The sequence below is a fragment of the Myotis myotis genome, unplaced genomic scaffold (assembly GCF_014108235.1).
Source record: "Myotis myotis isolate mMyoMyo1 unplaced genomic scaffold, mMyoMyo1.p scaffold_m19_p_18, whole genome shotgun sequence".
NCBI classification, from domain to species: Eukaryota; Metazoa; Chordata; class Mammalia; order Chiroptera; family Vespertilionidae; genus Myotis; species Myotis myotis.
The window spans coordinates 4,357,654-4,371,006 of record NW_023416322.1 but is presented as its reverse complement, the minus strand read 5'-3'; the positions used below and the strand labels follow the sequence as shown (position 1 = coordinate 4,371,006).

The 13,353-nt window shown below is 52.0% G+C and overlaps 1 protein-coding gene across 2 annotated transcripts in view; it reads left to right on the top strand.

Moving 5' to 3' along the window:
* Positions 1-7,194: 7,194 nt before the first annotated feature.
* LOC118673466 (selectin P) overlaps positions 7,195-13,353 on the top strand; it is a 34,345-nt gene continuing 28,186 nt past the window's right edge. For both annotated transcript variants that reach the window (XM_036344309.1, XM_036344308.1), the window contains exon 1: positions 7,195-7,338. In XM_036344309.1, the coding sequence (XP_036200202.1) occupies positions 7,336-7,338 (3 nt within the window). In that variant the 5' untranslated portion in view covers positions 7,195-7,335. The remainder of the gene's footprint in view (positions 7,339-13,353) is intronic.

Here is a 13,353-nt window from a genome sequence, read left to right as displayed (position 1 = left end):
AATGGGGGTGTGTGTGTGAGTGTGAGTGTGGGTGCAGTATGTGTGTGAGTATATGTGCAGTGTGTGTGTATGTGTGCAGTGTGTGTGTGAGCGTATGTGCACTATGTATGTGTGTGTGAGTGTATGTGCAGTGTGTGTGTGTATGTGCAGCATGTGTGTATGAGTGTGTGCGCAGTGTATGTGTAAATATATGTGCAGTGTGTGTGAGTGTATGTGCGCGTGTGTGAGTGCGTGTGAGTGTGTGTGAGTATATGTGCAGCATGTGTGTGTGAGTGCAGTGTGTGTGAGTGTATGTGCAGTGTGTGTGTGAATGGGGGTGTGTGTGTGAGTGTGAGTGTGGGTGCAGTATGTGTGTGAGTATATGTGCAGTGTGTGTGTATGTGTGCAGTGTGTGTGTGAGCGTATGTGCACTATGTATGTGTGTGTGAGTGTATGTGCAGTGTGTGTGTGTGAATGGGGGTGTGTGTGTGAGTGTATGTGCAGTGTGTGTGTGTATGTGCAGCATGTGTGTATGAGTGTGTGCGCAGTGTATGTGTAAATATATGTGCAGTGTGTGTGAGTGTATGTGCGCGTGTGTGAGTGCGTGTGAGTGTGTGTGAGTATATGTGCAGCATGTGTGTGTGAGTGCAGTGTATGTGTAAGTATATGTGCAGTGTGTGTATGTGTGAAGTGTGTGTGAGTGTATGTGCAGTGTGTGTATGTGTGAGTATATGTGCAATGCATGTGTGCAGTGTGTATGTGTGTGAGTTTGTGTGTGTGAGTGTATGTGCAGCATCTGTGTGTGCAGTGTGTGTGTGTGTGTGTTGGGAGGCAGTATAGAATGCACTTATCCCCTGCAATTCCTCTGTTTAACCTGCTCAGTAACAGAACAGATGAGACCTCTCATCTGAGCCCTGACATCGATGTGAGATGTAGCTTGATGTTGTTTAACTCTTGATTCCTCTTTAATGAGCAGAGAATAAGCCACCGAAACCCAAGAGAAGGGTGTCCGGAGCACTTTCCAGTGAGCACTTGCTAATGAGTGAGATGATGAAGTCCAGGTTTTAGTGTAGTGTTGTTTCCACTGAACTTGAATTTGAACTTGAATCCTATCTTTTCCATTTATCATATCAGCTCTGTCACCTCAAGCAAGGTGGTATTCAACCCTCCACGCCACAATTTCCCTTTTAATAAAAGGCGAGTGACACTACTCTCCATAGATGGATCAGCTATGCTGACGGGATCTACCTCTTCTAGGTGCGGGAGAACTAACTGAGATGGAGCTGCTAAAATGCTGAGCGCAGGGCCTGGCCCAAGAACAAGGGCTCAGGGCCGGCAGCTCATCAGGTTCACACCTCTGCCTCGCTTCCTCTGAGGCGTGTCAATCGTCTGCTTGTGTGCTCGTGTGTAAGCAGCCACCATTGAGCTGTGTCAAGGGTGCTGGGGTAGGTGATAACCCTCCTGTGGTTATGGCAGCCTCTGGTAATCAAAGGGCCCCACACACAATAGGCTTTGAAATAGTAAAAATACTTTAATGAGAAAAACCACTTCCTAATTCATCTGCCAAGCGTCCAACCACTGAGCTTGCACAGAGAACCCGGCTGAAGGGTCATGTCCTCTACATACTCTTTCCAGCTGCCTCAGCCTGTTAGCTGGCCTCTCTCGGGCTCCCACAAGAGCACGTGTATATGCTGCCTCCTCCATGCCGTTCACTGTCTTTCCATGCCCGTCTCCCCACTGGTGTCTGAGCTCCCTCGGGCCAGGGGCGGTGTCTCCCTCATCTCTGTGTCTCCAGGTGATGGCACCAAGCAGGTCCCACAAACACCCGTAAGATGAGTGGAGGGATGCTTGGGTGGGGCTAAGTGGGCATCCATAGGACAATTAGGAGTGTGTCCTTAGAATCCGACTCCTATGTGGGTGGGCAGTTATGAAAGTTCACACTTGCTTCCCTTTCAAAAACTGGAGAGCAAAGATAGAGACGAGGAAGGCCTGATCGGAACACCACAGCCCAACATAAATAGAATTTCAGCAGGAAGAGCTGGCAGTTCCCCCAGCTGGTCTCTGACACCCTCCAAAGCCCTGCGGGAGAGCGGACGGCTTGGGCCACAGCGGTCTCAGCCGCCTGTGGAGGGACAGACACTTCTGGCCACGCGGCCCCAGGGGCTCCTTTGCAGGCGAAGTTTTGATAAGGCCCCTTAAGCTGTGGGGAGGTGGGATTGATCACTCATGCCTCACCTCCATGTTGTATCTATACGTAAACATCTCCTTCTATATTGGGCTTTATTTTCAGTTGTAGCTTGAGCATAAACATAATTTAAAACATCAGAAAGTTTGTGATGTGTTATTATTATTTTTCATTTGAATTCTTTATTGTTGAAAGCATTACATTTGTCTCCCTTTCCCCCATTGACCTCTCCCCACCTGTTCCCACCCCCATGATATGTTATTAAATGAAAAAAATCATTGTACTGAATATAGAATTTTGTCCCAATTGCACTGATGATGGTATTATGGGTGATTTTTTTCTTTTTCTGTGTTTTTCTGAAAAAGTTTAAAAACAAGCATGTATTATATTAATAATAAGGGTGAGGGCTATATATATATATATATATATATATATATATATATATATATATATATTTTAAGTTCTAATGGGTCATCCTACAGCTTATGATGTAGAAAATTCTGTAGTCTTCTCTGAGTAGAGGGACCAGCTGTGCACGCGAGCCTCCCTGAGAACTTAGCTGCCTTCTATTTGACCGGATGACAGATGGTGCCCAAAAGACACCTGGTGTAGTCTGGGTGCTCACCTCTCCAGCTTCCTGGACGCCCTCCAGCCACCGATGCTGTTGGGAGGCTCCAGGCTGCTCCCCTTACCAGCCTAGAATGTTCTCCCGCCAGTGAAGTGATGCTGATGCTAACTAAGACTTCAGCTCTGAGGGCACCGTCGGGGGCCTTTCTCAGGGCAAGTTCCCATCATGCCCTTTCCTTGAGCACGCCTTTTGCTTCCTGCATTTATTGGTAAGATTTTTCTTTAATATCTTAATGTCCACCCCTCCCCCGCTCCCCAAATAAAGCAGCCGTGAGCCCCATGATGGTTTTGCTCATTCCTGAATCCTTGGTGCTGGCACCTGCCTGGAGCCTTGAGGGACTTACTAGTAAAGTATTTCCTGTATCTAGACTGCACCACTGGGATAAGATAAACAGAGGGCAGAGGGAGGCGGGGGTAGACTTACGGTGCCCCCCAGAGCCATCAGGCCTATCGAGGAACCCGCAGTGTTGGTGTCTGTTCTCTGAGAGATGCTGCCGGGGACTCGTATGGGCAGCGCCCCTGCCCTGGGGATCTGCAGTCTACTACGAAGAGAGGAGAAAACATATATGAACCAGATGACACTTCTAATTAATTTTTTTTGGAATTGTAGGTTTCATGGCCACATAACTGGAAACCACCTAAATGCTCTATGGAGATGTTGTAGTAAAATATAGAAGTGTTTAAAAAAGTTTAAAAAATGTCTAAAAAATATTAAAGAAGGTTTTAAAATGTTTGAGTTAACTTTTCTGAAACTTAAAGTGTGATATTAAGGACACATTCCCCACTTCCCTGAAGTGTGTGTACCCCATAGATAAGGATTTGAACTTCGATTACTGACTCAGAGTAACCATATGTAGCCCCTCGCCCTGTTTAAGATTAACATGTGTGCATTGATGTAATTCATTGATAGCCACCTGAACTGCTGTGGGTACGAAACAGGCTTTAAAAATTGGTCCTGACCAGCCAACAGTGCTTGCCTGTTGAGACAGCCACAAAGGCACGTCCTTTTGCCAGTCTGACAAGGGACGCCACTCTGCCAGACGACAGAAGAAAGGCTAGTACCTCCCCGATCGAGAAGCGACCAAGCTCTCGGGTGAGGAACGAGGAACGCCGGCCCCTGCACCCGGACCAGCCCAGCCCAGCTGCTGGACCTCAGAGGACAGCACCACTGGGATCCCGTGTAGCCTGTACCCACAGCATCAGGAACTTTTGTGAGTAATAAAGTGCTGTGCAATTGCATATGTTTCATGTGGTGTAATTCCTCCGGCAGTTGATTGAATCATTTTACGTATGCTTAAAACGGAAATTAAAGTTTCTGGTCTTTTCGGTCCTAGGCCTGCCTTTGGTCCTGCTTGCGTAGATCAGCCTCTTCACTAGCAACTACTTGAATGTTCCAGCACCTGCACGGTTAAAGGTTGTCTCCAGGGACACCTTGGATAACCCCCCAGATCCTTTCCCGGGGTCTACTTGGGACAGGAGATGATAGCCAGATGAGCAAATGGTTCGGCCTGAACAGCTTTGAAACAAGTCCAACGGTATTTTCCTCCCTCTCCTACTCCTGGGATCTTTTCCTACTTCTCTGAAAACCCTTAACATTTAATATCCAACTGAAAACACGTTGAGGCCAGTTTTAGGACCTACAGCCTACCTCGCACCTTCCCTCACACCCGCCTGAGAAACTAGGAAAGGGAAAAAGAGGCCACGGAAAAGGGCTGGAGTTGAGCATGAGAGCAGAGGAAGTGGAGGCGAGTGGAGCAAAAGCACAGGGAAACCGGCCTCGCCCTCGGCGCCCTCGGCGAGCCAGGGATTGTTCTGAGCACTTGATGTGCAGACCCAGTTAGTTGTCCTAATACTTCTGTTTGGTGACTGTGGGTGACTGGTTTCCTTGTTTATGAGTGCGCTCAGGGGACTGAGTCACAGGGGGTAACTGGCCCAGGTCACACAGCCGGGGGCTAGTGGAGCCCAGCCGTCTGGCTTCCGGGAGTGTGTGTGTGTGTGTGTGTGGGGGGGGGGGGGCCCTGGCCCTGCATCGCTGCCTCCAAGTCCCCTGCCCCCTCTCTCCTTCCTTCATCACCTCCTCCGTCACCAGGCTTTGTGTTTCTACCATGAAATCATGCCCTTCCTCTAGGCCCCCATGTCCTCAGTGCAGATGCAGCTCCCAGCTCCTTAATGCCTCACGGTCTGGGGCCTCCCTCCAGACCTTTCTGTGTCCCTCCAGGTTTAGTCCAGGCAGGAGATGCCCACTGATGAGCTGGAACGCTCGTGGGGGCATGGAGGCCAGCCCCACCCTGGAAGCCAGGGTTCCGAGAGGAGAAGCCGCAGTGCTGGTTTTCTGACTTGACAGGAAATATTTGATATTTGCTTGTGTTGTCTGATTGCAAGTCTGAAAGGTAACAATGACGGCTGACATGGGCTGAGTGCCCCTAGGCCTAGGGGTTTCACTGACACAGCCTGACTGCCCCTAGGGCCTAGGGGTTCCACTGACACAGACTGAGTGCCCCCATGGCCTAGGGGTTCCACTGACACGGGCTGAGTGCTCCCAGGTCCTAAGGGTTCCACTGACACAGACTGAGTGCCCCCAGGGCCTAGGGGTTCCACTGACACAGACTGAGTGCCCCAGGGCCTAGGGGTTCCACTGACACAGGCTGAGTGCCCCAGGGCCTAGGGGTTCCACTGACACAGGCTGAGTGCCCCAGGGCCTAGGGGTTCCACTGACACAGACTGAGTGCCCCAGGGCCTAGGGGTTCCACTGACACAGCTGAGTGCCCTAGGGCCTAGGGGTTCCACTGACACGGGCTGAGTGCCCCAGGGCCTAGGGGTTCCACTGACACGGGCTGAGTGCCCCAGGGCCTAGGGGTTCCACTGACACGGACTGAGTGCCCCAGGGCCTAGGGGTTCCACTGACACAGCTGAGTGCCCTAGGGCCTAGGGGTTCCACTGACACAGACTGAGTGCCCCCAGGTCCTAGGGGTTCCACTGACACAGACTGAGTGCCCCCATGGCCTAGGGGTTCCACTGACACAGACTGAGTGCCCCCAGGGCCTAGGGGTTCCACTGACACAGACTGAGTGCCCCCAGGGCCTAGGGGTTCCACTGACACAGACTGAGTGCCCCCAGGGCCTAGGGGTTCCACTGACACGGGCTGAGTGCCCCAGGGCCTAGGGGTTTCACTGAAGCAGGCTGAGTGCCCCCAGGGCCTAGAGGTTCCACATGGGGCTCTAGCCGTAGCTGCTACGGGGATGGACTCATCCTTACCCAGCAGCCCTCAGGGTGAGTCTGGCAGTGCCCTTCTACTTCCCAGCCCAGTAAACGGAGGCCCTGAAAGTTTCAGTCACTTGCCTAACGGAGAGCCACACTCAGCCAGGGGGCAGGCACACTCAGCCAGGGAGAAGGCACACTCAGCCAGGGGGGAGGCACACTCAGCCACGGAGGAGGCACACTCAGCCAGGGGGGAGGCACACTTGACCAGGGAGGAGACACACTCAGCCAGGGAGAAGGCACACTCAGCCACGGGGGAGGCACACTCAGCCACGGAGGAGGCACACTCAGCCAGGGGGGAGGCACACTCCGCCAGGGAGGCCTGGGCAGTGTCGCCACAGTGCCCATCTCACGCTGCGCTACACGCTGTCCACTCCCATGCGCTGACCCTTCCACTTTTATGTCTTTTTCTGATATAAGAAGCAGAAGTTCCTTCCTAATAATGACCCATGTCTGTTTTGTTTGTTTTATATCCTCACCAGAGGATATTTTCCCATTGATTTTTAGGGAGGGTGGAAGAGAGAGGGAAAGACAGAGAGAAACATTGATGTGAGGGAAACACATCCACTGGTTGCCTCCTGCACAAGCCCCAACCAGGTCCTGGGCCAGGGAGGAGCTTGAAAGGAGGTACATGCCCTTGACCGCAATCGAACCTGGGACCCTTCAGTCCTCAGGCTGACACTCTACCCACTGAGCCGAACTGGCTAGGGCCCCATGTCTGTTTCACATTTCATTTCAAAACTATTTCCAGCAATCTCCCCTGCCCACTGTTGCCAGAATCCCCCCGTGGCCTTTTCCGTTCCTGCCTAATCATTGTCCTGTTGTATCTGCTCCCTCCCCCAGAAGCTGCTGGGATGGAAGGCAGGCGCTGGGGCCTCGCAATGAGTGGACAATGGACACTAAGCCTTTACAGTCAAGATAAAGCTTGCTTTCCAAACAAGTGACCTTACAGTGGGGCTCGTGTCATCATCAAAGGGGACCTGACCCGGGTGAGGGTGCTCCCCCTGCCTGCTCCTCGGGGATGCCCCGCAGTGAGTCACACCTGCCGGCTCCAGAGCATCCCCCGTGGGAGTGCAACCCCTGCCCCTCGGCCACTGCTCTACCCGCCTCCAGCTCTGCGCCTGGGTTATCAGCTCTCATTTTGTGGGAAGGGCTGTGGTGGATTTCTGGCAAGTGAGTAGGAAGTTGCTGTTCTAAACAGCTGACACTGAGGGCCAGCAGCAAGACTATAAGAACAGGAGGCGCCGGGGCTGGGCAGACGGCAGAACCAGCCGGGCGCAGAGGAGATGGTAAGTCCACGTCTCTTTCCTCCGGGCAGGGGGTGACATGAAGGGGTTTGGGGCTGACTCGGACAGGTAACAGGTCAGGAAATGAGGAATAGCAAGGCATGTGGCTCTCTGTGGATGAGCCCTCAGAGCTTGTGAGGGTTGCAAAGCCTGCTGTCGCCTGACCCACCCTCCCCGCACCCTCGGGAGCGAAGGAGATTCCCAGGGGCTCTGGGCTGGGGCTGGGGTTTCACTGAAGCTGCACGGGTAGGCATGGCTCTGTCTGCCCCTGGGCTCCTGGCCTCTGGCGTCCAGGAGGGCTCACGGGGACTCCCCTGGACCCTTCTCTATCCCTGGGCCCTTCTCCATCCCTGGGCCCTTCTCCATCCCTGGGCCCTTCTCCATCCCTGGGCCCTTCTCCATCCCTGGGCCCTTCTCCATCCCTGGGCCCTTCTCCATCCCTGGGCCTTTCTCCATCCCTGGACCCTTCTCCATCCCTGGGCCCTTCTCCATCCCTGGGCCCTTCTCCATCCCTGGACCCTTCTCCATCCCTGGGCCCTTCTCCATCCCTGGGCCCTTCTCCATCCCAGGGCCCATCTCCATCCCTGGGCCCTTCTCCATCCCTGGGCCCTTCTCCATCCCTGGGCCCTTCTCCATCCCTGGGCCCTTCTCCATCCCTGGGCCCTTCTCCATCCCTGGGCCCTTCTCCATCCCTGGGCCCTTCTCCATCCCTGGGCCCTTCTCCATCCCTGGGCCCTTCTCCATCCCTGGGCCTTTCTCCAGGGATGCTCTCCTCTCTGGGTTGAACACAAGGCTGAGCACATGCCTGGGCTCACCTACAGCTGATGGGTTTCCCTTCCCCTGCCTCCTATTTCTTTCTCTGAGCCCCAGGCATCTGCTGGGATTGATGGGGCGAGTCCACGTGGACTCCATTTCTGCCCGAAGTCTCAGTCCTGCCAGTGACTCAGTTTCCTCCTCTGTGAAATGATTAAATAGTATTCTGCTCTATAGTGTCGTTATGGGGATGAAATAAAATTACGCTGAAAGCAAGTAGCTCTGAGCCTGGCCTGTAGCTACTGGTAAGTAAAGGTTCCCCATCATGGTTCGGAGAAAGAGAAAGCGCCTGGGTTTGGTGAGGCTTGGGTCCAGGGAAGACCCGAGGAGAAAGGCCTAATTCCTTAACATGAGCCGAGATGAGTACCTCCCGCAGCCCCAGGGCTACAGCCCAGGCGGCTGGGCAGGACCTGTCTCTGTGTTTGAGTCTCTTCCTCTGGGACGCCTCGTACCTGATTCCCCCACCGCCCTGCTGCAACTGCAGTTAGTGCACTTTGCTAATTCCTGTAACGAGGACGCTTTGCTAATTCGCGTGCCGAGGACTCTGTCGGGAGACGGGTAGAGAACGATGAAGAGAAGAGGAAGGGGTTTCAGCCTGGCCTGAGCTTGAACCCTGATGACATAGCATGTGGGTCACTCTTGTCTTATCTCTGGCGTATCCTAGGCTTCCTGAATTGGTCAACTTGAATGAATGAGCAGTCATCCCTCTCTTCATTCTGTTCCCTTCCGGATCCTCCTCTGCTTTGGGGGGATGCTAACCTATTGGGTCTTGGTGTTCTTTGAGATTCAGATGAAAGGAGTCCTCTTCCCAGATAAAACGCAAACATCCACATAAGCATCAAGCTCCGTGGAAAACCACAGGGAGGGTCCCCAACCTCCACGTGGGGCCCAGGTTGAGAGCCCCACCCTGTCACCATCCAGGCTTTATGCTCAGAAACTCCTTGTGGCGTCCTTAGCTGAGACAGGCTCTGCAGTGAAGTGCAGGGCGCCACGCCCTGGAATTGTTTTAAATGTCACAAAGGCAGGACCTCTTCCTTTGCTCTTTAACACATTTGACTTTCAGGGATTCAGGAACCTGAAACCATGTGTGTAATTTGGCTCAAGTTCAGAGAGTGGCTTCAATCAGCCCCTAGGACCTGTGGAGAGAGGTTAAGGTTTAGCAGCGGGGCGTTCTCAGTCGGGTAGGGCTCGGCGGTGGAGCTCCTGATGGAAACGTACAGGAAAATGGTGCTAGTGTTAGTCAAGGTTCTAGGGCAGCCGTGGGCAAACTACGGCCCGCGGGCCGGATCTGGCCTGTTTGAAATGAATAAAACTAAAAAAAAAAAAAAAAAGACCGTACCCTTTTATGTAATGATGTTTACTTTGAATTTATATTAGTTCACACAAACACTCCATCCATGCTTTTGTTCCGGCCCTCCGGTCCAGTTTAAGAACCCATTGTGGCCCTCGAGTCAAAAAGTTTGCCCACCCCTGTTCTAGGGGATAAGGAGCAGAGCAGGCCTGGATTCTCTTTCATTTATTCATTCTTAAAATATATTAAATATAAAATATATTAAGGATATTAAAATATATATATATATTTTTTTAGAGAGAAGGGAGAGGGAGAGAGAGATAGAAACATCTCTGAGAGAGAAACATAGATCAGCTGCCTCCTGCTCCCCTCCCCCCGTCTACTGAGGATGGAGCCTGAAACTGGGGAATGTGTCCTGACAGGGAATCGAACTGGCGACCTCAGTGCATGAGACAATGCTCAACCACTGAGCCACACCAGCTGGGCTGGATTCTCTTCCATTCATACCTCTACCCATCTTAGATCTGTGGCATCTAGTTCTTACTCTTCCTTCCATTATTTGTTTTTCAAAATGCAACTAAATGGTTCATATTTTCCTGGGCTGGCCACTGGCTGTTAGAATGTCCAGCTTCAGAGCTCTGTGAGTGGGAGCTTAGCAATCCCCCCGAGATCGCAGGGGCTTGCTGTGTAACAGTTAGCGCTGAGAGAAGACCCCCGAACTCACCCTAGGGCAGGGGTGGGGAACGGCCAGCTCATGGACTCCCTTTTATAAGGACTTTATAGTCCCTGAAATCATTGGGTCTGGCCCTGCCAAGGCATTCGGGGTGAGTTAATTAAATGTTTGACCAAAACTAGCAGGCTAATGTTTAAGTTGATAGTTTTGTACGGCCCCTGAGAGGTGCTATAAGTATCCATATGGCCCTTGGCAGAGAAAAGGTTCCCCACCCCTGGCCAGAGAGTAGGCGCAGGGTGGTTTCCTAGACGACACTCTCTCCGCTGTCTTTGAGGTGTCTAACTTCTCTGGTCGAAAGGCAAAACAGACATTTTATAACATCGAATACAAAACAATCCTTTATACCTGTGGGGAGATAACTCAGCCATTATCCAACAGACTTTTTAGAAAGTTAGGTATGTTACTTTCTTTTTAATGGCGCCATTTCCCCCGGAGTAATGGTGACCAGCTGCCTAATTTAAATATATGCTTTAATTCTTAGTGTCGATGTCCTTGGTTTCCTCCGGTTCCTATTTCTAATTTTCTGTTCAGCTTAGAGACCTCTTTTTTCACGGTGTTTCATTTTGTATTTTTTATGTGGGGCTACTAACATCTGTGCCCCAACACCACCACCCAGAACCATAGTAGGGAAATACTGTTCCATCGGCTGGGAAACCTGGACGATGGCAACAAGTTGGACAGTTCTGCCTCCTCAATGATCATCACCTGTGCTCCCCATGCGCACTCCCGCTGGCCCAGCCCCAGCCAGGCCTCGGCACTCTCACGGGGACCATCACAGCAGCCTGCTGCTTTCACAGCGCCCCCTCCTGCTGCTCACTCACCCCCACACCATGGGCAGATGCAGATGTTCAGGATGCTTCTCTGTCCAGAACCCTGGCCATTGGAGTCCTTCTGCGACTGTCATTTCAGACACACAAGACCCGGCCCCTTGCAATTTCACCGGCAATCGGACCACATCACTACCTCTCTGAAGCCCCACCCCCTCCACCTCCAGCTTCTCATGGCAGAACGAAGTCTCATCCCGCTGCTTTGCCTCCCAGGGTGAAACGTCACCAGCTTCATCTCTCCCCCTTCTCCCCTTGCCCGTTCCATGCCAGCCACCCCGATGACTTCCTGTTCTCCGCACTCTCCACTCTTGGCGCCCACCCAGAGCCTTCACCATCGCTTTCCTTCCATCTTTAATGTGCTTCCTCCTGCTTTTGGCCGCTGGATTCTTCTGCTCACTGTGCTCTTGGCGGCACGTCCCCTGCCCTGGCCTCCGTGTCTAACATAACCACCGGGCCGGGCCCTCTGTCACACGACCCCACCTGCACTCCCTCCCTGTCACTTATAACTGCCTTCTACGTCTCCTGTTTCCTCGTTTTGCACTGCTGTATATTTATTGATGTTTGTTTTATTGTCTGTCTTCCTTAATGGGACATAGATTCCATAAGGACAGGAATTGCGTCTGTTTTTGTCATGTTAACACCAGTGCCTTGAACAAAGGCTGACACATCATCGCATGTAATAAATCAACAGTCATTGGAGTGCGCAGTGGGAAAGCCCAGACGGGGAGGGCGCTCTGATCCTGGTGTGGGAGGACGGGCGTGGGGACGGGCCGCTCGGAGGAGGAGGTATGTGGACGTGCAGAGCGGGGCACACACGGCAGGAGGGGTGCTCTGGGCTCGAGGACACAGAGAACGTTTAGTACATCCAGGAAACTACATGACGTTGTGTGTGACTTCATTGTTGGGGGGTTCAATGGAGGGGTCATATCAGGAGCTGAGGCTAGACCAGCGATTTTCCACCCTTTTCACCTCCTGGCACACATAAACTAATTGCTGAAATTCCGAGGCACACCAAAATATATACATATTTTTTTGCCAATATGACAAAAAATAGGTATAATTTTAAAAATATATTTTATATATTTTTATTGATTTCAGGGAGTCAGGGAGAGGGGGAGAGAGATAGAAACATCAATGATGAGAGAGAATCACTGATTCGCTGCCTCCTGCACACCCCACATTGGTGATCGAGCCCGAAACCCGGACATGTGCCCTTGACCAGAATCAAACCTAGGACCCTTCAGTCTGCAGGCCAACGCGCTATCCACTGAGCTAAACCAGCTAGGGCAAAAATAGGTATACTTTTGAATCATGCACAGTGGACGGCTATTGTAGTGTTGGCTGTTGTCATTTTTTAAATTTGACAACATAAGGGAAAAGAGGCAGTGCCCCTGACGAAGTAGCCAGGTATTGCCTGTTTTAAAAATCCTTGCAGCACACCAGTGGAGAAATGCTGGACTAGACAAACAGGGGCGGTCCTGTCTTAAAGGATCCTGGGGTGTCATTTTGACAGTGGATGGACTGCCCAGGGAGCAGGGTCAGCTGGTGGGTTGTACGTAGTGAAGTAATGCAATCCGATGCTTGCATTAGGAATATCATGCTGACTGCACCCTAGAGGAAGGTGGGAGATGGACAATCTTGAGGAGAGGCGAGGGGTTAGCAGATGAGTGTGCCGGTCCAGGAGAGAAGGGGTGGCATCTAAGGCAGTGCTGTAGGACAAAGTGGAAATCTGGAGAATGGCCAGGTATCTCATCACAGGTGCTGTCAATAGGATCCAAGTGAAGGGTTTGGACGAGGGGGAGATCCCCCATCTTCCCTCCCTGGTCCCAAAGCCAATATTCAGGAACTCCAAGGTGGAAGTGTGCCAGGCTTCTTATACAACCATAACCCACTGCCTGGGAGACTTGCCCTGATTTGAGTTATGTCTGCCCCACTATCTAGTCAGACTGTGGTCAACAGTGCATGTGACACACACACACACACACACACACACCATACACCCTGCAGCACCCATCACTGGAGCATGAGCTATGCAATTCCGAATTTCTACACAGGATGGTTTTAGGTGGCAGTCTGGCTGGAAGAGCGATACAGCTTCAATGCTAAGCAAGTGCACACACGGTGTTTACATTGATAGATGCGTTGGGGTGGGGTGGAGGGGCACCCAGGCAGCAGTGAGGCTTGGCCCGTCACATGCTCTGTCATCTACCACAGCGCAGCATGGATGTGGAGGAGGCCTGGAGGTGCATGAAGGTAAAAGAGTGAAGTGGTCAAGCTCTTGTTTCAAAGTCAGGCTCTGCTGCTGTCATTTCGAATCCATTGTTTTAGACTCTCCAATCCTTCATGTTTTCATG